This window comes from Cinclus cinclus, chromosome 27 (genome assembly GCF_963662255.1).
Source record: "Cinclus cinclus chromosome 27, bCinCin1.1, whole genome shotgun sequence".
NCBI classification, from domain to species: Eukaryota; Metazoa; Chordata; class Aves; order Passeriformes; family Cinclidae; genus Cinclus; species Cinclus cinclus.
This window is the reverse complement of record NC_085072.1, coordinates 4,919,559-4,944,125: the sequence shown is the minus strand read 5'-3', so window position 1 is coordinate 4,944,125 and position 24,567 is coordinate 4,919,559. Positions and strand designations below refer to the sequence as shown.

General features: G+C 51.0%; 1 protein-coding gene across 1 annotated transcript; it reads left to right on the top strand.

The window, feature by feature from the left end:
- The first annotated feature begins 249 nt into the window (after positions 1 to 249).
- On the top strand, positions 250 to 24,487 carry DENND2C (DENN domain containing 2C). Its single transcript, XM_062509799.1, is given in 20 exon segments — positions 250 to 318; positions 6,539 to 6,578; positions 6,581 to 7,454; positions 8,945 to 9,093; positions 9,630 to 9,742; positions 10,105 to 10,272; positions 12,896 to 12,992; positions 13,649 to 13,693; positions 15,312 to 15,493; positions 17,470 to 17,579; positions 18,014 to 18,083; positions 18,406 to 18,483; positions 19,231 to 19,371; positions 20,015 to 20,163; positions 20,545 to 20,722; positions 21,021 to 21,062; positions 21,984 to 22,089; positions 22,878 to 23,117; positions 23,445 to 23,531; positions 24,115 to 24,487. Coding segments are annotated over 20 exon segments (2,970 nt in total). The 3' UTR covers positions 24,147 to 24,487.
- Positions 24,488 to 24,567: the final 80 nt, after the last annotated feature.

Sequence of the window (24,567 nt, the reverse complement as noted above, 5' to 3'; positions counted from 1 at the left end):
GCCCTGGGGCGGGGTGAGGGTGGCATCGCGACCTGAGTGACAGCCACAACAGCCAATGGACGGCGGCTCCGTGAGCGCCGGGAGCGCCCTTGCGGGAGTGGGCCGAGAGCGCAGAGACACGGGACGGGGCGCGGCGGGGGCGGGGCCTTCTTCTGAGTCACGGTCGCGTCAACCAACGGGAAATGGCTTCGAGAGCTCCGGGGCGGGGAGAAGGTGGGATCAGCACTTGAGCGATGGCTACAGCAGCCAATGGGAGGTGGTTCCGTGCGCGCCGGGAGCGTCCCGCGGGAGCGGGACCGGGAGCGGGCCGAGGCCGCGGTGAGACGGGCGGAGGGCGGCGGGACCGGGCGGGGTCTACGCCGGGAGAGCGAGCGGGTGGCCCGGGCCGTTTGGGGCTTCCCGCAGTCGCGGCCGAGTCGGGGCTGCGGGCCACGAGGGGTCCCCGTGTCCCGGCTGCGGGCAGGGGGGCAGCGGCCGGTGCAGCATCTTCTCCGTGTCTGACGGGCCGGGGGAAGCAGGTGCCTGTCCCAGCTGCCCGGGAGGAGCTCGCAAGGGGAGCCGGGGTTGGGGTGGGTTGGTCTCCTCCACTCGTCCAGACGCCTGCAGGGAGGGTGCCGGGCGGAGCCGGCCGGGTGTCCGGTGATGGGCACAGCCGGACACACGGGAGGGCCCCGCTGACCCTCGGGGAACGCTTCTCCCGGTGAGGGCCGTGGAGCTTGGGCTGCTCCGGGCTGCTGCAGAGCGTCTCCCTTCGGGGATATCCAAAAGCCATGGTGCTGTCGGTACCCCTGTCTGAGCAGAGCAGGTCACACCTGCAGAGGGTCTCTCTCACGCCCACCGCTCTGTGGTTCTGTACAGGGCTGTGCTGGTTTAGGTCTCACTGGATATTTGTGCTTTATTGCACTGAGGCGTGTGGGGCTGAGGGGTTACAGAGCTCCTTGGGCACGCTGGACCAGTCTCTCCTTGCCTTCCCCAGTTCACTGCTTGCACTCACCGCTCTCTTCCAGTGACCTGGACATGGCCTGGCTGTGACAGAGCCCAGGCACTGGTGGAGCAATTCCTCCTGGCAGCTGGGACTGGCATCAGCGAGTGATGGAAGGAAAGTAGAAGAGAAGTTGCAGGAAAATCAGCCCCTGGAGATGTGTATTTGGGCACTGGTGGCTGGAGGATCTGACCTTGAGTCCTAGTGCAGTCCATTGCTGCTTGGCAAAATTTTTATCTCAGTCTTCCAGTTGTAATAATATAATATGGATGTGACTCAGTGGGCAGCTCTGGTGCTGCCTTAGTCTGCACCCTTTGAACCTCCTGGGGCAGCTGCCTGGGTGCTGCTGAGACATTCCCAAAGGAATGAGTGGCTGCTGGTGGCCCCACACAGTCTATCGGGGGTAGTCCATGTAAAGCCACGCAGTCTCTTTGACTTTCCTTTGGAATCTCACATGTGATGGTGAGATTCTGCTCCAGGAACTGCTCCAGGATAAGTCATGTTTGATTTTTAACTCCATGCCCAGCTTGTCTCTCTGTTCTTGTGTGCAGCTGCAGCATTCCTGGGGATGGCAGCCAGCCCGAGCTGTAGGGGCTGAGTCAACTGCTGTTGTCAGTATTGCTACCCTGGGCATTCAGATACTGTGAGTCAGGTTAAAAACCCACGACTTTAAAAATAGTACATTGTGGGTTCTGTCCATGTGCCCTCTGGTGTAGCAGCCTTCAGGGCTTACATACTGGAAGTGCTCTGGTTTGGGGTTTTTTATATCTTGAGGAAAAACTTGCTTTCAAGAAGTTGAATTTCATCACTTTAGAAAAAGGCAGTCAGTAGAAAAGTCTTAGGACAGAGTCTAAGGCCAGATTTAACCTCCTTTTGCTGTGTAATTGGGATTAGCAGCACATTTTATGTGTCCAGGGGCTGTGGCCATGAATCTAATGAGGCAGAACTGCTCCTCAGCAGGAGATACAGCAGCACTGAAGGAGTTAATACCTCGTGGTTAGAGTAGCTTTGTATCGAGATGGAAATGACTAAGCACACTGCATTCCTGAAGAGTTACTTACTTTGATATAAAATCTGCTTGTTCGGTGCTGCCCATGTCTTTGAGGCATCAGCATGGTGGAGTTCTTCAGAGGAGCTTCAGGGTTGTTCTGGAGAGGAATTTAATGGGAGTAGCTGAGAGATCTGGAAAGGGTCCTTTCCCTCCGGGGATGAGCTGCCAGCTTCCCTAAGCTGCACAATACCAGAAACTGCTTTTTATTTGGCTACTAACACAGGAGGCTTGGCAACAAGGACTCTGGGATGGTTTAGGACTGCACAGCTCTCACAAAAGGACTGAGATTGCCTCAGAGCTGCACGGGCTGGTCCAGGCAGTGTTTGTGTTCCCAGGAGCAGGACAAGGTAAGGTGCTGTGTCAGTGCCTCTGTTCTCTCTGTGCCTCTGCTGCAGGGTGCTCTGGGTGCTGGGGGTTCCAGCAGCACAGCTGGTGGGGGCTGACCTCAGCACTAGACAGGGATTTATTCTGGATCAGCACTGGCAGCTTTCTCTCCTTGGGAATGTGGTTTCAGGAAATGGGATTGTCTCCAGGCTTTGCATGGAAAATGTGTAGTGTGCTCTCTGGCTTTCAGGGCTGGAAAAAGAGTCAGGACTACCTGTCATGTGCTGTGAACGTGCCTTATTCTTCTGCTTTGGGAGCTTCTGAGCAGCATGGATCAGAGAGGTGGTCTTTTGGCAGAAATGGGTGATGTTTTGTCTAGAAATTGTATAATTTTTCCCCGAACTGCTGCTTCCGGTAAAATAATTAAGTATTCTTAACTACACCGAGCTCCTCTAAGTCCTGATGCAGTAAAGATGATAAATTTGGCTTCTCTGGAAATACTGGGAAGCACACTGAAGGAATTTGGAAGGGGAGGTCAGGATGGAAGCAGTCACAAGTCTGGTTATTCTGTGACAGGAATGATTTGTGTAGTGCTCGATACAAGTACTGGCTGCCTGACCCAGGCTGGTATCTGCCAGCTCTGTGTCCCTGAACTGTGTTTTAGCCTGTCCTGGACTGCATTAAAGGGTTACTTAACTTGGATCACACCACCCCAGTGTGCTCTTTCTTCACCAAAGATCAGTCTCGAGCATTGCCTGGGCTCACGTGATGAGCTGAGATGAAATGCCTGGTTCTTGATAGCAAGCCTGGGCAGGTGAAAAGTTGCATTCCTTCCCTCCTTGGATGGATATTTTGGAAGAGACAGTCCAGGGAGCAGCACTGAGCAGGGATAACTTTAGGCTTGTGCTCGACTGTCTGTGGATCTCATTCCTGCATGTCCAAGGCTAGGCTGGATGGGGCTTGGAGCAGCATGGGACAGTGAAAAGTGTCCCTGCCCATGGCAGGAGGTGGAAGGAGAGGAGCTTTAAGGTCTCTTCCAGTCCAACCCAACCCATTCTGAGATTCTGGAATTCCATGTGCTAGCCATGAATGAGCTTTTCCTCCACATTTCTTAGCTCCTGGTTGTGCCTTACCATGGGGCAGTAGGAGAGGGCAGGAACATCAGGCCTTGACTTTGGCTATGGCTTGAGATGAGGAAGCAGAAATGGCTCAGCAGTCTGGCTGGCTGAGGAAGCTGCAGCACAGGCAGTTTTTGTTGCAGCCTTCCCAATGAGAGCCGTGGCAGGAAGGATGTGGGGCAGGCTGGCAGCCAGCAGAGCTGCCCAGCTTGGGCACAGCAAGGATGGACCCACCTGGAAAGCTGTGCAGGGCTACTCAGCCTCCTCTGTGCAGTCATTTGTCCTCATGGATGGCATTGGATGTCAGAAAAAGGCTCTTCCCCCAGAGGGTGGTGGGGCACTGAACAGGGAATGTGCATAACCCCGAGGCTGCCAGAGCTCCAGGAGTGTCCTGTGCAGGGCTGGGAGTTGGACTGGATGATCCTTGTGGTTCCCTTCCAAGCATATTCCATGATTCTCTGCAGATGTTTTGCCAGGCTGCTCCCAGAGGAGCTCACAGCTGGAGCATTTAGAGGAGAAAGCAGCCAGTGCTGTTGGAATCAGAGCAGCTGTGGGCACGGGCTGCGAATGCTGCATGTGCTGGATTGTTTAATGCTGTGGATCAACCCTTGCTCCACACTGCAGGATCCTCTGGGCTCCTCTCCCTGTGCCATTGCATCCAGCAATGCTGTGTCTGAAGGCCTGGCAGGCACTGGAGGACCCTGGTGTGCAGCTGGGCTGTGAGGAGGCTCTTGGAACTCCTGTCTTCCCCTGGCTGTCCCCAGCAGAGCAGGGTCCTGGGGAGCATCCTGGAGTGCTGGTGCTGCAGCAGCTCAGGGCACAGCAGAGGGAAAGCTGCTTTCCTGTCTGCTAATCAAGGCTTGCAGACACGCATGGAGGAAGGATGGCTCTGTCCTGGCTCAGGATGTTTTGGCAACAATTCCTATTTATAGGAGAGGGCAGGGGCCCCTCGCTGGTGTGGGAAGAGGGTCTGCAGTGGCTACGGAAGCTCTGAGGACAGGCTGGAATGCTGATGAGGGACAGAGGGCTGATGATGGAGCAAATATGCCCAGCTCGGGGCTTACCCAGATTGTCCAAGTTTATCCCGTTCACTGCGGAGTGGGAGAGTTACCAGCAGCTGTCTAGGACAATGGGCTGAGCAATTCCAGCCTGCAGGAACCCAGGCTGTGGAGACAGGGAGCTGCTTCCCACAGCAACAGTGCTGCTTTGGCAGAGGGGGAGAGTGCAGTAGAGCCAAGGCTTGGTGCCATGTGTGCCCAAACCATTCCTGAACTGCTTGGGAGTCCTGCGATGTCCTTGACCAGTGACCTTTCTCACTAGTGCTATCAAGTAGCTCTGCCAAGGCCAGTGCTTTGCTTTTAATTGCACTGCAGATGCCTCTGCCAAGCAGATCAGCAGCTCTAGGGATAGCCCCGAGCCTGGAATTTGAGGTGTGGTTCCAGCAGTGGGCAGATGTCCAGCACTGTGCTGGGGGCTCTCCACACCCGGCCTGGGGAGTGGGACATGACCCCTTGCCAGGCAGGTTTATGCTCCTCTGTCTCCCAGCTTGGTTTGCTGCCCATCCCTGGCTCTGCTCACGCTGCCAGTGGTGACTCAGTGCTGGCCGGGTGTGGTGGCAGTGGCTGTGCAGGACACGTGCCCAGGGTGGCAGTGGCAGCAGCTCTGTCAGCTGGAGCCTGAGCACAGGCTTGGTGTGGCTCTGGCCCCTGGTCCCACCTGGAGCAGGTTTGGCTGCTTTCTGCAGGGATCTTCTGCTTTTATGCATGTGTGGAATTCTGCTGTGTCCCTGCCTTTTGCAGGGAGGCTTCTTAGTGCCAGGGGAATGTTACCAGAGCCAGTGTGGGCCCTGCCTGAGCTGAGCACTTGTCTTCTACTGCAAAGGGAGGTTGTTCAATGCAGCTGGAGGGTTGGGATTTCTGAGATGGGATATTGCCCAAAGAAAAGGAGGAATGGGGCTTGTTAGAGCCCATGGGCTTCTGTCTGCTGTCCAGGATGAGTTTTCACCTGTGCTGGCATATCAGGGAATACTGGGGATGCCTTGTGGGCTACAGGTAGAGGAGCTAAAGGGCTCAGAGGATTCCATACATGAAATGTCTGTACTGAGGCCATGCTGGACCTGCACATGCTGGGTCTGTCAAGCCACCCTAGTTTTTCCTGGTGGTTTCACCTGCATTCGTTGCTGGATTATCTGGAGGATGTGTGCTGTATCCCCTGGATTACGTACATGTGTGGGAAGTCTCAAAGGGCACAGCTCCTGTTTGTGCAGGCTTTGCTTGGGTAGGAGAAGCCAGAGTGTTTAGCATTCCTTCTCTGCTGATTTAAATGTGTGGTGATTTTTCACTGGAAGATGAGAACTCACCTGTTTCTTCCGCCTTTTGAAACTCCCCCGGCTGCAAGCCACAGGCTGGGCACCGCTGCTCTCCAGTCTCTTGGATGGCAAATTTAGGTCAGGTGTTGACAAATAGAACACCAGGCAAGTTTTCACTTGTGTTGTGGAGCAAGAGAGCACTTCTGGTAGGAGGATGCACTGACAGAGTCAGGCTCTTCCCCAGCCACCACAGCTCTTCTCATCCTGTGTGAAGCAGCAGCCCCTCTCTGGAGAAGCAGATGTGGTTGCTTTTTGCTAGAGCTGCCCTGGTGCCTCGTGTCCTGCTGTGTCTCTGCTGCGTGGGGAGCTCAGGTGCCACAGGGATTTGTCTCTATTGCTTGAGCATCAGGAGGAGCTGCACTCCTGCAGAAGGGCTGGCTGAGATCCACGCTGCTGTGTTCCTCTGCCATTAAATAATTTCCTTGAGTTTGGATGCTTGGGATCCCTCAGGGTGTTCTGTGCCTGCTGTGTTTGTTTCTTTTTAACTGGTGAAGCCTCAGCTCCCTTTTGCTCACCCTCCCAGATGTGTGCACAAACAGCCCCTGTGGGGAGCGAGCTCTGGAAGCCTGTCCTGAGCACGTGGTGGATGTGATTTGGGGAGGAATGTCCTGCAGCACTTGCCAGGGAGCAGCTGGGAGTTTGGGGTGGGGAGCATGGCTGGGGTGCAGCTCACAGCTCTTGTTTTTTGCCCGCAGGTCGGAGCAGCCAGCCCGGACTCTGTGACACCACTGGGCACTTTGCTGCCAGCTTGAATGCGTGCAGGACACGGGAGGACGTGGCCAGGGCTGGACATGGGCTGTGTGTGAGCACTCTGGCCCCTGCCATGCACCCCACGGGGGCTGGGGACAGCAGCTTATCCCGCTCCGCCGGGCTGACCCTGTCCCGCAGCCACTGCCGAAACATCAGGCAGAAAATCTCCCAGTGGGAGGGCAGGACACGGGGCTGCCCCAGCAAGGACAGGCAGCAGCCAAGGGACTTCGGAGTAAAGTATGATCCCAGCTGCAATGCACTACCCAAAGTGAAGCCAGAATGCACAGAGAATGGCAGAAAGGCTGGGTCCAAAGATCCGAAGAGCTTGGGGTTGGATTTCAGGGAAGATGCATGGGGCTGCTGGCAGAGCGGGGACTGTGGTGGCCCAGCTTCCCGAGCCAAGCAAAAAGGAGAGGGGCAAACAGGTTTCCTGGCCCCAGGGGTGACACTGCCCCCAGGGAACTTCTATACCTCACAAGCTCTGTGGAGGAGAGCAGATCCCCTCCTGCCTGGCAGAACCTCTCCTGTCCCCTTGGACCTCCAGAAGAAGCAAGGCAGCTCTGGCTCCACAGAAAGAGAACTGCAAATCAAAGGAATGGACACTCTCTGCAGGACGGAGAGGAGCTTGAGAAACATTTACTCTGAGGTTGAGGGGCAAGAGGAGGAGCCAGCTCCTGATCCACCACCCAAACCTCGCAGGACTTTCCGCTACCTGGCAGAGAAGGGTGCTGCTGGTTGTAGAGATGCCAGTGCCACCAGGGAAGCTCCCCTGCAAAAGCAGTGTGGAAGGGACTTGGTTTCATCCTCCAACAACCCTGAGAAGAAAATAGCCAGCAGGAGAATCAGAGGGAGAGCCCAGAGGTACGTAATTTATCTCTTGTGTCTGAAACATTTCCTTAAATCACTTTCTAGATGGGTTTAAGCAGCTTGCTTGGCATGTTGTCCTTGTGGAGGTGCTGCTAGTGGTGGTGCCTCTTTTCATGGAGAAAGAATGTTCTTTGGGTGAAAGTATCCTGCTTTTGCTGCTGACAGTCTTGCAAAGAAGGTTCCGGGTTCCAAGCAGAAGTCAGCTCACACCTTAGAACAGAGTGGAGTGACAATATGCTGGCCCCAGGGAGAGACCTGTGTGCTCCCTGCCTGCTCCTGCCCTCAGCTGCAGTTTGGGGGTGGCAGAGTAGCTTTCTCTTGGGGCACTGTGGCTGCTGAGTGTTTGGCTTTTCTGGGGGTAAAAGATTCTCATGTTGCTTAAGGCTGGAGGCTGTGGGTACTGCTCTTGCAATAGGTTTGGCTGGTTTTCCCTCTTTCCCATACCCTTCTGAGATGGCTTGATGCAAATCCTGCCCACACGTGAACTGCCTGTGCTGAACTGGTGTGCAAAGTGCCAGCAGAGATGTGGCATGAGGTTCTGAAACCTTCCACTCTGGCAAAATGTGCAGCAAGAGCCCAGATTTTATGATGATGATGGGCTAAACCACTGCCAGTTCCTCTGGGACCTCAGTGCTCTTAATTTCAAAATAGTGGCTAAGAGGATGGAAATGCCAGCCCACGAAGGCATGAACACCCTGAGCACGAATAGGAGAGGCCAGTAGGAAGCAGTGCCCTGGTTCTGAGCTGCTGCAAATCTGCAGAACATGGTTTGGGTTCTTGCCTCTGACAGGATGTGTCTGGCCATACCTGCATGGAGTGTGCTTGGCCATGGAGCCTCCAGCTCCCTTTCTTACTTAACAAATCCCCCAGAGTAAGTCAGCAGGACTCACTTGGTGTGCTGGCTTTGGCTGGGATAATTTTCTTCTTAGCATCTTGTGTGTTGCTGCGTTTTACGGTTGTGATGAAGATATTGGTAACACAGCAGTGTGTGAGCTGGGAAGGGACACAGCAGGGACAGCTGACCCCAGGGATGTTCCAGACCCTGTGGTATTCTGCACAGCAGTAAAAATTGGGGAAGAAGCAGGAAGGGAGGAACATTTGGAGTTGGTGTTCCCAAGTCACCATTATGCATGACAGAGCCCCTGGACATGGCCAAACACCTGCCTGCTGAGGGAAATAGGGAACGAATCCCTTGTTTTGCTTTCCTTGCTTGTGCAGCTTTTGCTTTACCTTCCAAACTGTCTTTATCTCAACCCATGCACGTGTTTTGTCTCTTTTACCCTCTGATTCCCTCCCCCATCCCACGGGGCAGGGGTGAGGGGCTGAGCTGCTGCCTGGGGTTAGACCTCAGCCCTTGGGAATGCGAGTCCAGAGTGGAGCAATCCCTGTGCTGGATGGTGCCAAGTAGGGCCTCACTCTGTGTAGACTGCAGACAGCAATTCAAGCAGGTGCCTTTAGAAGAAGTTACACTGGTTTTCCTCTAGGAAATCTTTTGAGTTTGAGGACATCCAGGGTTTCCGCAAGCGGCCGGCAGCCAGCGGCTCCCACAGACCTCGGGAGGAGACAAATGGCACTGCAGGATCCAGGCTGGCCCACACTCAGTCCGAAGACAACATCTACGAGGACATTATCTGTATGTGCCTGTGCTTCTGGGGGTGTGCTTGCTGTGTTCAGGGTGGCAGCTGTGCTGGGGAGGGAGGAGTGAAGGTGACAATACATCGAGGCCCTTTCCAGCTCTGGGACTTTTAAGATCTTCCCCATCTGGGGTTCTTTGTTGGTGTTGGTGTCATCTGCACATGAACAGCCTGATTTCAGATGTCATAGGAGGTCACTGGAGTTGGCCTGCGCTACACTGATTTCTTTATTAGCTCTTGGAATGCTTTGCTTGAGTGTTGCACAGAGATCGGTGTGAACACTGCCAAATTGAGCTGCTTTGCAATAGAGCTGCTTGCTCTGCAGAGGAAGAAGTGTTTTGTTCTGCTGAATCCATGCACAGTTTGCCAAGTTGATGGCAGTGGGTTAGAAGGATGTGGTGGGAACCTCATCCAGCTTTAAAGGGTCTCTCAGACCCTGTTAAAGGCAGCCAACTGCACACTCTCTCCACTTTTATCCCAAAAATTACAGGGCTTTATCTCCTTTCATAAATCCCCCATCCAATGCTTTTTCCAGGTCCTACAAAAGAAAATCCTTATGAAGATATCAGGGCACTGCCCTTGCCTCTGTGGAAGGTGCCATCTGTCTGGAAGCTGCCCCCTCCCCGGAGCATCAGCAGGGCTCCCAAGGTAGGGTGGGGGGATTAAAGGGTCAGGTGTTTGCAGAATCATTCTCACAATGGCCCTTGTTTGTGCTCACCCCCAGCCTCGCATTCCACACTGCAAGCCATTGGTTTTTCTTATTGTTTTATTGTTTGTTATTAATGTAAATAATATATAACATAAATAATGAATAGCCATGGGAGCTGATTAAGCTACTGAGGAGCAAAAAAGTAGGAGCAAGAGAGATTTGGTGAGATGCTTGAATGGGGAGGTGGGATGGAGAGCTTGGTAGAGCAGATTTTACCAGCTGTAATCTGACTTGTCTGCCTGTGACCTTGGACCAAAGCTTGATCTCACTCTTGGCTCTCTCTTCTGCTTCTGTTTTCCAGCCTCCCCCAAAACCTCCCTTCCTCAGCCGCAAGACGCTGGAGCTGAAGCCCTCTCAGACAAGTTTCCCAGGGAAGATGGGGAAGGAGACCTCCCTGCCTGTCACTCTGTCTGAGTGGAAGCTGTTCCAAGCAGTGGAGACTGCCAGCAGGAGAAAGAACCTGCCCTGGGTGAGATTCAAGTGTGGAAATTTCACTTCTTGCCTGGCATTTCAAGCTCTTGCTGCTTTGTAAGTGGCCACAGAGCTGTGGGCCAGGCAGGTGATTGCTGCTTGGCACTGCTGCTCCAGCCATTCCCTCTCCAAGTGGCAGGGCTGGTGTATGGGGACCTGAGTGCCAGTTCTAGCTGGGACAGTGGTGTTTTTGTTGGCCAGGAGTTGGTAGACAAAGTGCTCAGTGTTGTCCTGGAGGTCAGGGCTGTGTGTGAACACAAGCCCTTCCTCGTGCTTTGTCGCCTAAGCCTTGTTTCCAGTGCTTCCATGGAGTGGGATGGTGCTGGGTTTGTGCTCCTGGAGAGCTACAGAGGCAGCTCTGAAACGCTGTGTGGATATGGCCCCTGCTCCCAGTGATTTCCCAGACAGATCGTGGTGTTCCACTGCAGGCCCTGAGCTGTGGGATGGTTGTGGGGCCCTTGGTTACTTGGAATGTTGTCCTGGAGTTCTGGACTGGCATCAGGAACAGCTGGTTCATAGTTTAAAGGTGCAGAGGAACTCTTAGGGATAAGAGCATTTCACTAAGCCTTCATACAGCTGTCCCTTCTGGCCTGTGCCTCCTGCTTGGCTGCAGAGACAATTATGCTGCTGAGGCCAGAGGGGTGAGGAAGAGTTTTAATCCTCCTTCACACAGAGGGCTGTTCTGACTCTGCTTTGGTGCCTCGGGAAGGTTCTTAGATCCTCGTGTTGGTTACCAGCTCACATCCCTCAGTGATAAAAGGCTGTAGAAGGGCAGCTGCCCACTTTGTGCATGGAACTCAAATTCCAGTTGTGGTAGTGGCAAGGACTTATTTTTCTTGTGGTAAAATACTTTTACTTCAGCAGATCTTTATTTTGTCTGAAAATCATGTGTATTTGCTCAGATTGCACAAGACTGTGAGGTAGAGTTGGACAGTTGCAAAGGACTTTTCAAACCTTTAAAGTGCTTCAGAGTATCAAGTAACTTCTGTCTGTGTTTTTAAACAAACCTTAGCTCTGGGAAATCAGGAAGGAGATGGCAAGATTATAAAAATGCTGTGATGGAGAGGGAAAATAAAACGTTCTCCAAAAGCAAACCTATTCCAAAAATCTGGTAACAATTTACATGCAGGAAGAGCACTTTACTGTCTTTACTCATGAGGAATTGAGCCAAGGTTGCTCGAGAGGTTGAGAAAACGACTGGGGTCTAAAAAGACAAAATCTTTTGCCTAAGAAACACATGGCTGCCTTAAACACACCCAGGGTGGTGCCTCAGCTGCACAAAAATCAGGACAGAAATTAAGATCTTCTAGGTAAGGCTGGATAAAAAGGGAAAGAAGGCAGATTTGGCAGGAGGAGCACTGCTCTCTGCAGTGGGCTGTTTGTTCCCTGCTGCCTTCTCATGCTGGGTGGGCTTGGCTGAGGCAGAAAATGGGGAGAAATCGATTGGAAAAGGGGAGCCTAAGCCTGGTTTGCTGATCTGGGGATTAAATGCTTGAGCTGAACAAACAGGTTCTCTTTAATATATTTCTTTTTATGCTGTATTTGTGATGACAAATGGCTGGGCCCCACCCTCCTGTGTTCAGTTTAATGAATTCTTGAGGCAGGAATGAACTTGACCTGCTCCCTGCATTTAGGGTAAATCCCTCTTCACATGAAGCAAAGGCTGCCTTTGATGTGGGAGCCAGGAGCCCCTGGGGCACTGTCAGGTGAGGAGAAAGCACAGAGCAGTCTGTGACAGGGACACAGAAAGTGTCAGGACTTTGACTTTAAGGCTGTTGTGACCAGTGGAAGGAAGATTACCAGCACCAAGGCAGTGTCAAAATGCTGACCCTTCTCTCATGCCTATGGCTTAGTCTGCACTGGGCTGTGCTTTTCCCCAACATTTTTTTCCAGTGGACCAGGTGTGTGGTCCTGCAGCACAGACCCATTGTTCTGTCCCACTGTCTGTCTTCATTTGTGCAAAATCACAGGATGGTTTGGGTGGAAAGACCCTTAAATTCCACCTCATTCCACCCCCTGCCATGGGCAGGGACAGCTTCCACCAGAGCTGGTCACCCAGAGTGCATCATCCTTCCATTCCAGGGACACCTGGGAGAGGGCCTGTGCTTGGAGTAGCCTCACTTGTGCTTTAGGAGACTTGAGCTGCCATCCAGCTACAGCAGCAAACCCAAAAAACAGCCCCCAAGTTACAGTGAGAGAGCTGTGCTTTTTCTGGGCTTGGAAGGAGTTGGGGTGCTGGGGAGCATGTTCTGAGTTCTCTGTGCTGGGGGGTTTATAAGATGTTCTTGCAAGTGCCTTTGCATAGAAAATGGAGATCTGATGCCAGACAGTTTGTCACTTCTATTTGGGAAAGCAAGTATGACAGTTTCCAGAATGCTTGTACAATCTGGTGTCAGCTTTGAGCTGTGCTGACAGGGATCCCTCTCTTGCAGCAGAAATCTGTGCTCATTCTTTATCCAGTGAGCTGGGCTGGAGGGACTCCAGCTTCTGAGCCAGGTTCCTGCAGGATTTGGGCAGCTTTCCCCAAGTCCTGGATGGTGGCTGTTGGGCTGCCCTCCTGTTGGCACCTGGGCCCTTCTCTGGACCCTCACATTAACCTCTGCTTCTGCTTTGGATTTCAGCTGGTACTAAAGATACAGGAGATCTTTGACTCCAAGCGTGGAAAGAAGAAGGTGAAGCTGCTCAGTCCTGCTGGGAGAGAAGCAGCACCAGTGAAAGGTAATGGGGTCTCCAGCACCATTGTCTGTGCTCTAAACACCTTGAGTGGCACAATCCCTGTGCCCCCTGGCCTGGGACCACTGCCTCATGCTGACACGACAGTGCAAACCCCAGACTTTTGGCTGGAATTGAGCTTTCAGCTCAAGGAACACTTGCCTAACCCAAATTTAACACTTTCACAAGGGGAGGATTCTGAGCCTGGAGAGCTGGGCTGGTGGTTGAAAGTGCTTCTTCAAAATAGCAAATTAAAGCAAAAATTCCTCAGAAAACCACTTGGCACGAGAACTACCACTGACAAGTGCACTCATCATCTGTGTGCCTTGTTCTGATTGTGTAGCCATAGTAGGGTCTTTATTTATAGTTGCTCTGTTAAGTTTTATAGCAGCCTCAACCAGCTGGTTTGTGTTGTTTTGCCCGTGTTCAGCTGACCTGCAGGTCATTCACTGACAGCACTGGCTTGATACCAGCTCTGCTTTTTGAAATTCTCTGTTGTAACACATTTCCCAGCTGCCCTTGACTGATGCTTTGGGCAGGATTGGTGGGCAGCCACGAGGGATGTTGATCTGATGACTCTCAGGTTTTCTCTGTTTCTCAACTTTGGGTGTTGCTCATCTTCCTTCTGCATGGCTAATAAGTGACAACTATGTGTGTTTCAGGTGAAACCAGTGGGAATGAAAGCGATACGGAAAATCAGCCCAAAAGTGAGTGAATCACAGGGGCTGGTCCTGTCCCACAGCACTGCACTGCACCCTTGGCTGAGGCCCTGGTGGGATGAGCACACTGACATGTGGGATCTGCTGAGACAGGGACAGGGAGCCTCTCAGAGGCCACATGGCCAAGTCTGGGAGCTGTTGCTGTGACAAGCCAACCTCTAGTTCTGCCACTTCCCTTAGCCCTTGAGCTTTAATGCCATTAATCTGTCAGTCACCAGAAGCAGAGTAATTTTTGGGTTGGTAGTGTGACTTGTGGGAGGTTGTTTCTGATCACCTTTCCTGCTGCTTGCTTGAGATTATTTCCCTCGTGATTCCTTCCCTTGGTTCTGTTTTATGTAATACTGTGAAATGTCCTTTCCTCTGGGGAAAATTCACCTGGGTACTTGTCTGGTTCCAATGTCCTGAGCTGGATCATAGACCCAAACTCCAGGCCTGAAACACCTACTTGGTTTTAGCTGGCTTTAGCTTCCATGTAAAGACATTAAACAGAAGGATCTGGCACAGGGTGCCCAGAGCAGCCGTGGCTGCCCCTGGATCCCTGGAAGTGTCCAAGGCCAGGCTGGACAGGGCTTGGAGCAGCCTGGGACAGTGGAAGGTGTTCCTGCCCTTGGCAGCAGGTGACACTGAATGAGCTGTAAGGTCCCTTCAACCCAAACCATTCAAGGACTCAATTAGTTATTTTAGGTGTTTCGTTTACTTGGAGGGAAACATTCAAAAAGTTTTTAACTTGGAATGAAAAGTGAAGTTCCATTTCTTTGTATGAAGGAGAGTGGTAAAGAGTGAAGAATCTCAGCAGAATTACAGTGATTGAGTCAGTGCCTGATGGAAGAGTTGTTTGAAAGTGTCCAGGATGTGTCACGGTGCCTGGGCCACAGGAATTCCTGACGTCAGAGGACTGTGCCTGTGCTTGTGAGCCTGTGCTGCCTGTCAGGACAGCCCAGTCTGGGGGTGTCCTGGGCAGGGAGCTGCCTCTGCCCCTCCTCAGTGCCCATGGTGTTTGGAGTGGCTCCCTGAGTCCTGGCAGTTCCCTGCTGCAGCTGGGCTTCATGCCCTGCTACCCTGTTGTGTCACTCTGTGTAAGAACATCAGGGCAGCAGGAGAAATTTCAGTATTTGTCGGGGGGGTTTGCAGAGCTGCTGCCTGGCCAGTGCTCCCTGTCTGAATCACAGAATCCTGGAATTGTTAAGGTTGGGAAAGACCTCTAAGGTCATCAGGTCCAATCATCAACCCAGCACCACCACCACGCTCACCACTAAACCACATCCTCAAGTGCCACATCCACACACTTTTAAACACCTCCAGGGATGGTAATTCCACCAATGCCCTGGGCAGCCTGTTCCAATGCTTATCAACCATTCCAGTGAAGAAATTGTCCCTAATATCCAATCCAGAGCTCTCCTCCTGTCACTTGTTCCCTGGGGGAAGAGCAGCTCTGTGCAAGATGAGCTGACACAGGCACCCCGTGACCCATGGAGAGCATTTTGGTGTTGAACAAACCCACCCATCCCTTTCCCCCTCTGATGGCAATGCTGAGTGCTCTTCTGTGCCCTGTAGATGTGTGGCAGTGCCAGCCACAGGCTGGTTTGAGATTTATTCCTCTCCCCAGGTCGTCACAGGTGCCTGAGGCACTCAGCCTCCAAGAGGAACCCACACTACCAGACCTTGGAGAGGGATCTCATCGAGCTCCAGGAGCAGCGTCTGTTTGAGCTCTTCGTGGTGGTGTCCCTGCACAAGAAGGCATCTGAGGTCACCTACACACCACACATCATCCAGCAGTTCCCCAGCAAGGTAAGAGCTGTGTGGAAGCCTGCCCAGGGAACTGCTCAGCTCTGTGTTTCCCCTCCTAAACTAACTACACTGGTCAGGATCTGGGCTTGGAATGTGAGGCACCTTGCTCTGTTACACACCTAATGGGTAGTGTCAGGGAGTAGTTGAATATGTGTCTTGATAATGAGTTTATTGTCTTTTTTGAGCTAGGAAGGCTTCTCCTTAATTCAGATTTCATGAAGTCATGGAGTATTTGATAGCAGCTGAAGGAGAGGAAGGAGTGCAGAACTCTGTCCCAAAGCTGGCAGGAACCTCATCCTGGCAGTCTGTCCTTTATAAACCAGGAGTGAAGCACTGATGGTGCACAGGAACTGGAATCCCAGAGCTTTTGTGCTTATTTATACTGTTTTGAAAAAGAATAATAATAAAATGGCAAAGCTGTTTGTACAAGCCCCCAAAACCAGAAGAGCTGTGGAAGTGCTGTAGCTAAACCAAGCCCTTTGAAGTAAGGTGTTCAGCCCAAATAGGTGACAGAACCAGTGTGTGACTGAATTATAGCTCAGTGTCCTGAGTTGGGAAGCTGAGATGGAGCCTTGGTGTTTCTCTGGTACCAGATTGAGATGAATATTCAGTTGTCACTGTCTGGGCTCATACCTGCTGCTTTCCACTGAAAACAGAACAGAGCCATGAATTCTGGCTGTGCCATCAGGAGAAAGCCAGGGATTATTGAGGAATCTGCATGTCATCCACATAGAGGAGATGTCAGATCCATTCAGGGAGGTTGTGTGAGACCCCAGCAGGTCCCACAGTGTCTCAGTTCCTGCTGCCTAAAGAATTTGTGTGCCAATAATTCAAGTGTCTCAAGTGTGTAAATGCACTAGGTTCACAAGATGAATAAGGAACTACAACCAGAAGGAGTTCATCGTGTTAATTTGGTGGGTAAAACTGAACACACCCAAATAATATCTGTTAAAAGTGCAAGCTTTAGGGTCTTGGGAGGAAGAAAGGAATGCAGCCCCTGGTGCAGCCTCTCAATCTGTCCATTGCCTTTGGGAAGCGCACTGCAGGGTTCCCCTCCTGCTTTGTACTGGCTTTTATAAAGGCACTGGAACTACAAATTATGTTCTCAGTATTTATTTATCCTCTGCTCAAATGAAAGTGTTTTGGTGAGTGACTTTAGATGGGACAGTGTGTCAGATTGGGAGTCTGTCTTCTAATATTAGCTTTGCTTCCGAGTAATCTGCTGTCACCCTCTGCTTTGGGCTGTGTGCCCAAGGACATCTAAGCTTTTGTACAACTGTTACTCTGTGAAAATGCTGTTCTGTTTTCCTAACACTTTGTGCTGCCACAGCTTGGGGCACTGGAATAGCCTGGGTGTGCTGAGTGCCTAAAATCAACTTTATGCAATAACCTTTTGACTTCTTGGGGGCATTTCCTACTTAAATGTATAAAATTTCCTTACATTTCTTATGGAGCCTCTTATCTGAACACCTTTATTTTGCCCTTTCTGGGCAGTTTTGAGATGGAAAATGTCTTGACATCCTTGAGGGATTTGATTTGAACCCACATGTGATGGAACATGTGATTCAGGGACAGTTTTTGCACTTCAGTTATGAGTGATCTGCACATCAAAAGCTGAACACATTCCTGTTCCTTATTAGTGTTTTCAAATCTCCCAGGGGTAGAACCAAGGCAGGCTGCCCCAGACATCATTTGGGGAGTAATACCTACATTCATTTTCCAATAAGCTTAGCCATGCTTGTAGGTCCTTAATCCATCCTTACCAAGCTGGGTCATTTTACAAAGGTCCAATCAGCAGGAAAAATGCAAGAGGGAATTGGGAATCTGCTAATAGTCAGAACATGTTCTCCTGTACCTGTGCATTAGCTATGAGATAGGTCAGCCTTTGGAAGTGTCAGGAAGATGCTTCCTGTATTTTAAATGCTGCAGCTGTGCACCAACTTCAGTGACTTCAAATTAAACTGTTACCCCTCCAGCCTGAACATCCCTTCAGACCGTCAAAGGATACTGAAGAGAGGCTAAAGGTCATTCCCAAATTCTGCTTTCCAGATCCCAAAGACTGGTTCCCTTCATCAGACCTTAAAAGGTAAAGACTCAGTTTTGAGTACTTGTGACTGAGACAGGCAATGCTGAAAGCTTTGGAGTGTGCAAGAGGAGCTGCAGCCAGGGCAGGGGAAAAGGGGAAAGGATCCAGGAAATCCCTGTGGTGGGAGGGAAGATGAGGTGTGGAGCTGGGCTAAAGGGCTGCTGCTTTTCCTGTGAGGGAGAAAAATTTGTCCAAGGCCAGCTCCTGGGGCTGGAAGTGCTTCTGCTGCTCCTTGGCTGAATGGGGAAGCAGCTGGGAAGGGGGAGAGATGGAAAAGCTCATGGGGTGCAAGTTTTTACCCTGAACAGGTCCCAAAGTCCTTGTAATCATGCTTTAGCCTTTGTCAGCATGACCAGGAGGAGTTTGTGTGCTTTGTCAGTCTCTCCCCTGAACTGTTTGGTGAATTTAACCCCGACTCTGCTTTGTTTCCCCAGTGAAACCTTTTCCTTCGTGCTGACGGGGGAGGACGGCAGCCGCTGGTTCGGGTACTGCAGGAAGCTCCTGGTGAGCATCTCTTGGGGGGCTGGGGGTACAGAGGGCACTGTCTGGGCACTGTCAGGATGTGACTTTCCCACGTGAGTTACCCATCCTGTGCTGCTGTGGTGGTGCCAAGCCTTGGGGTGCAGAGGGAAGGGTGCCCAGAAATGGTGAAATGGGCTCTGGGCATGAAACCAGCTCCTGGAACTGGTTGTTCCTTGAGAACCTTCACTGTCATAAGTGTAGGGGGGCTGCAGCAGAAGGAATGCTGCAGACCAGCTGCAGTATGGGTACTGGGTTGTTCCTTGCCTCCCTGTTCTCAGCAGAGCTGTTGCTGTTGTTGTTTCAGCCAGAAGGGAAAGGGAAGCGCCTGCCCGAGGTGTACTGCATCGTGAGCCGCCTGGGCTGCTTCAACCTCTTCTCCAAGGTGAGCTGGCACAGCCTGTTCTGAGCCCTGACAGCCTGCAGGCTCCCCAGAGTAACTGGATGCTTCTGTCAGGCTTAGTGATTGCAGCTCATCCCAGGAGAGTGGTGCTTCGTCTCTGTCTTTGCTCTGAGTGGGGAAATAAAGCACTGGTGCTGAGCCTTGTCAGCCAGTACACAAATCCTTCAGCAATTACTGCCAGGAAGGGCCTCCTAATACCTGGTGTTACTGAGGGTATCCCTTCATCCTCTTCTTCTGTGACTTGGAAATGGAAAATCAGTTTGGGATGGGGTTGGATTGCCACTTTTTTTGTAGCACCATGAGGAGGGGAGATAAAGAGGTAAAGACTGGGGAAAGCTGCTGCAGATAAAGGGCAGTTTTTGCAGAAGAGTACAGGGACAGGCTTACATGCATGATGGTTCCAATTGTTGGAGCATAGAGTTTCTATAACAGTGTTTCAGGGAGGTGTCTTGGTGAGGGGGATGTGTGCTGCTCCTCTTAACTCCTCTAAATAATGATAATTTGATTGCTTTGTACAAGGCATTTCCTTCCAGTAGCAGGAGGCTGGAGAGTTGTGTTCACAGGAAGCTGTTCCTGTTTGACTGTTCAGACATTTGAGATGAATTTCACTGGGGGCCCAAGTGAGGTGGGTGGGTCTGTGCTGGAGCCTTCTCCATGGGAATGCTCTGATGGATTGTCCCCTCTGGTCAGCAGCAGCAGTGACCCAAGGCCCCGTGTGTTTCCCTGCAGATCCTGGATGAGGTGGAGAAGAGGAGGGAGATGTCCCCAGCCCTGGTGCACCCCTTCATGCGCAGTGTGATGGAGGCTCCGTTCCCTGCCCCGGGACGCACCATCACCGTCAGGAGCTTCCTGCCAGGAGCAGGAGATGAGGTAACAGAGCTCAGGCTGAGCTGCCTGCTCTCCCTGGAGTCTCTGGGGCACACAGGCTGTTTGCAAACTGCACAGTGGTGCCTGGAAGTAATTAGTCTGAAGAAAGCATGCTGAAGTTGGAAGGGAGACTGTCCCAGAAACCTGTTTGCTGTGGAATCATCTGCTGTGGAAGTGGTTCCCTGCTTCTGGGGCACTCCTCTGTCCAGCTGGCTGCCCCAGGCCAACTGTCTGGGTCATGGGATTCTGTGTAGAATCATGGTTTCAGAGAATATCCTGAGCTGGAAGGCACCCACAAGGATCATCCAGTCCAACTCCTGACCCTGCACAGGGCACCCCAAATCCCACCCTGGGCATCCCTGGAGCAGTGTCCCAATGCTCCTGGAGCTCTGGCGGCCTCGGGGCCGCCCATTCCCTGGGGAGCCTGGGCAGTGCCCAGCACCCTCTGGGGGAAGAACCTTTCCTTGAAATCCAACCTGAACTCCTCTGGAACAGCTCCAGCCCTTCCCTGGGTCCCGTCCCTGGTCCTGCCCCTCAGGAGGAGCTGCAGCCTGCAGCGATCTCTGACCTCAGGCCCCTGTGCTGCAGGCTGAGGGTCCCTGCTCTGGCTGCTCCCCCAGCTCTCCCTGTGTCTGTGTCCCCTCAGGTGATGGAGCTGTGCCGTCCCTTGGACTCCCGGCTGGAACACGTTGACTTTGAGTGCCTCTTGCAGTGCCTGAGTGTCTCCCACACCATCCGAGTCTTTGCCTCTCTCCTGCTGGAAAGGAGGGTCATCTTCGTGGCTGACAACTTAAGGTAAGAGATGAGGCTGAGTAGTTCTTTCTGAGGGATGCTGTCGCTGGATATTATTGTTTCTTCTGTGTTTGGATCTGTCCCATGTTCAAGCTTGTTTGGTTTTGCAATTAGTTCCATTTGAAAACCTTCTGCACTCTCCACACAGCATGTGCATGCCTAGAATTTGGAGTATGCTGTTTACACGGGAGGAGATAAGGGAATGTCTCCCTTTTGCCTCTTTAGCCTGGGTTGATGGTGGCTTTAGCTCCCCAGAACTGAATTCAGAAGTGGGTGCATGGGGCCTCTGCTGATGCACAGACTGTACACCAGTGACACCTGCCCTGAGCATTTCCAGCCTGTCCTGAAGGAGGCACTGACCACTCTGCCTGTGCTTCTCTCCAGCACTCTGTCTAAATGTGGGCATGCTGCAGTGGCAACACTTTACCCCTTCACCTGGCAGCACACCTACATCCCTGTCCTGCCAGCTTCCATGATCGACATCGTGTGCTCTCCCACCCCATTCCTCATTGGCATCCTCTCCTGCTCCCTGCCACAGCTCCAGGACCTGCCCATAGAAGAGGTGAGGATGTGTGAGACACAGACAATGCCAGTGGGATGAGGTTGACCTCTCTGGATTAATCTCTGGATTCTGTCTGAGTATAAACTCTCAAACTTCTCTGAGCCACTTGGTGAATTTGTCAGACAAATGTTCCAGCGTTATCAAAAATAAATAATATTCACTAGGCAAAACTTGTGTTTTGTGTGTGGCAGTCCTATTTAAAAAACATCCCACGTTTAAAAAACAAATTAAAAACCTATTATTTTCTGTACAGCAACATACCTAGTTATCAGTCAGTGTGTTTTCTATATCTCCCCAGGTTCTGATTGTTGATCTTTGTGCTGACAAGTTCTTGCAAGAGGTGAGTGAAATAACAGTAGCAGTAACTCCTGGGTTTATGCCAGGAAAAGGCATCAATGAAAGAAAATAATAAAAAGAAATCAAGAGAAGCTGGTGTTCATATGGAGACTCCAGTGGCTGAAGAAATACCTTGTTACCCTTTTGAACTGACAGAGAAGGGAACAAATCCTCATTGCAAGGTTGAGGTTGCATGAGGTGGAAATGTCTGCAGAGCTGAAGATGCTGCTTGTCTGAGCCAAGTTTAAAAACTATTATTTGGTTTCTTCTGTGAAGGGGATCCCTAAGATTCTTGGTTGCTTTTTGCCTGTCTCTCCCTGTTCTGTACAGCACTTTCTCCTCTCTCATCCAGCTGGGGGGTGTTTGTTGGTTTGGGTTGTTTTTCCCAGGAGTGACAATCTAGAGAACAAATTATCATAATTCACTTGGGGTTCTCTGCTGAACTTCCCCAAAAGTGCTTCTGCATCCCCAGACAAGTAGCTATAAAAATACTGCGGATTCTTTTACTAGTTCAGGATATTTGCTTCTCCTTTTCCTTGCCTCACTGTTCTGTTTTGCATTGCAGCCTGCAATACTGGATAAAGGTATTAAAGGATTGGGGCATTTTTTTAAACCGTATTATTGAGACTTGTATTTTCTCAACAGACTTTTATTGGTTTTGTGTGTTTTACTGGTGAAATAAGCCTGAGTCTGTGTGGTGGCCAGTTGTGTGTGTGACTCTAATAAAATGTACCTGGGGCATGCTGAGCAAATGTGTTTAATTTCTGTGGCTGCAAGATAAATATATTGCATCCCTTAAGATATATCTCAGAATAACTCCCCTCTAACTGCTTTAGGCATGTTCTGAATATTTCTAATCTACCCTCTGGCTCTCCTGCTAATGGGAATAACACAGAAGTGCTTCGTTGGCCATTTCTGTCTGTAGGTATCAGATGAGGACGAGATCCTGCCCCAGAAACTCCAGGCTGCACTTGTACAAATCCTGGAAGAACGGAGTGAAATCCTGTCACATGGGCAGAGTGACACACAAGGTACTTTCTGTGGAAAAGTTTCTATGGAAAACTGTTTTTCCATTAGCAGATCTCTACCATGGAGTTGATAAAAATGAGCAAATTTAAGTAAAAGCTAGGAAGTGGCATTTTAGCTGTTTCCCTGTGATCTTGCTGTGTGTGAGAAGTTTGGTGTGCTGACACTTCCTCCTATCACAATTAGTGTGTGCAGAACTGTAGTTTCCTTTGGGCCGACAGCATCAGATCAGCTTTGAATTTATTGTCTTTTTCTAAGTGGCAGAAACAATGTTTTTCTCAGCAAATGTAGCAAATTTCTGTATTTCAGAGGGTAATATGGCTGATCATTTTCAAAGTTGAACTGCTTTATACATGATTCCTCAGATAAGGAAGTGTGAGAAATTTAAAAAGCTCTGAGTGGCTTGAGAGAGTGGCACCAGCAAATTATACAATTCCATAAAAACAACTTTGTTTTCCAGAGAGTTTGTCTTCTGTAGTTTGCCTCATTTTTGAAGAGAATTAAGCTTAGCCTGTTGTGAGCTGGCAGCTCATTACACACCCAATGTTCGACAGGGAAAATTAAATTACGGATGTTTTAAATTCTGGAAAAGATTTAGAACCAAACCTATCCCAGCTGCAGCGGAAAGTTACCATTGGGAAAATGAGTATTGGAACTGAGACTTCTTTTGATATCAATCCCCTGGAATCTCCTAATCTGAGACAGCCAGCACAAAAAAACGACCGAGCTCTCTAAAAAAGCCACTCCTCCTTTAGGAGAGGAATGACCAAAGTGCCAAACGCCCTCCCCACAGGTGACACGACCCTGAACTCCCTGGTCTCGGAGGCTTTTGTGCAGTTCTTCGTGGAGATGGTGGGGCACTACTCCCTGCACATGAGCGTGACAGAGAAGGGAGAGCGCGTGTTCCAGCGCGAGCCCTTCCGCAAATCCCACGGCTCCCGCGGCGTGCGCCGCTTCCTGCGCTGCTTCATGGAGACCCAGATGTTCGCTGGCTTCATCCAGGACCGGGAGCTCAGCAAGAGCCTGGTCAAAGGTAGCTGTGCCATCACCCTCCTGTTCCTTGTTTTGGCGTCGCCTTCGTGTTTCAGTCTGCTTCACAGACTCCCTCTCGAAGCGTGATGCCGCCTGCCTCTGCTGTTGGAATTCTGTCATGTGGAATAGCCCTGTGTCCTTTCAATTGCTCAAAAGAATTAGGTTTATAAAGCAAATGATTTCTGCACTGCTCTTCTTTCTCCTTGATCCTGCAGCTTTACACACACTTCATGCAGGATTTCCTTCCGTGGCCTTATTAATTGTGATGCTAGCTAAAAGATGGAGTAACTAATTTGGTGAGTGATTTTTATTTTTTTTTTCTCTTTAGGCCTTTTTGAGGTCCGTGCCTTGGAGTATTTGGAGAGTATTCCAGAGACAGATCGAACTGGAATGAACAAAATCCTTCGTAGTCTTGGTAAAGGAACACCCCTTGTTTTTTTTGTTCATTGATAGTTTTGGGTTTTTTTATTAGTTGTAGCTATTGAATAATGAATTTCTTACAAAGGAGGGGAAGGCTCCTTCTTTGCTTTCTGCACCTGTGTTCCCCTGTTTACTTTTACTGCTTCAGGGGACGCTGAACACTGTGTAAGATTTTTTTTTTTTATTTTTGAGCTCTTGTATCTTTAGATAAAGTATGTGGGACTTGCTGCTCTGAGCACTTGTTCCTTAACTTTGGTCCTGGCTGAGGACGTGCCCAGGGGGCAGAAGTTGTGTCTGCTGGCAGAGGTGGCCATGCGTGGCTTTCCACCTTCAGTTCCTCAGTCTGATGAGTCCTGGAGTGTCTCCAGCTCACAGAAAACCACAATGATTTGGGTGGGAAAGGACCAGTTCTGTCCTGGGCAGGGGCACCTTCCACTGTCCCAGGGTGCTCCAAGCCCTGTCCAACCTGGCCTTGGACACTCCCAGGGATGTGGGGTCAGCCACAGCTGCTCTGGGCACCCTGTGCCAGGGCCTGCCCACCCTCGCCTGAAGCTCCTAATGCTGTTTTTTCTCTGCAGGCAGTAAAATGAAATTCCTCCAGAAGAAGTGACCAGGCGCTGCTGCGGGACAGCAGCGAGAGGGGGAAAGGCCGGGGCGGGACCCGCGTGTGCTGCTGTAACAACCAGCGTGGATCAACAGCAGCTCATGGATCGAAAATCAGCTCCGTGGATCTGATAACAGCTCATGGATCGAAAATCAGCTCCGTGGATCTGATAACAGCTCATGGATCGAAAACCAGCTCACGGATCCGATAGCAGCTCATGGATTGATAACCAGTTCCACGGATCAATAACAGCTCATGGATTGATAACGAGTTCCACGGATCAATAACAGCTCATGGATTGATAACCAGTTCCACGGATCAATAACAGCTCATGGATTGATAAACAGTTCCACGGATCAATAACAGCTCATCGATCCAACCCATCACGTGTCTCCCTTCCTTATGGGGGTGTGGCCGCGAGAGAGGG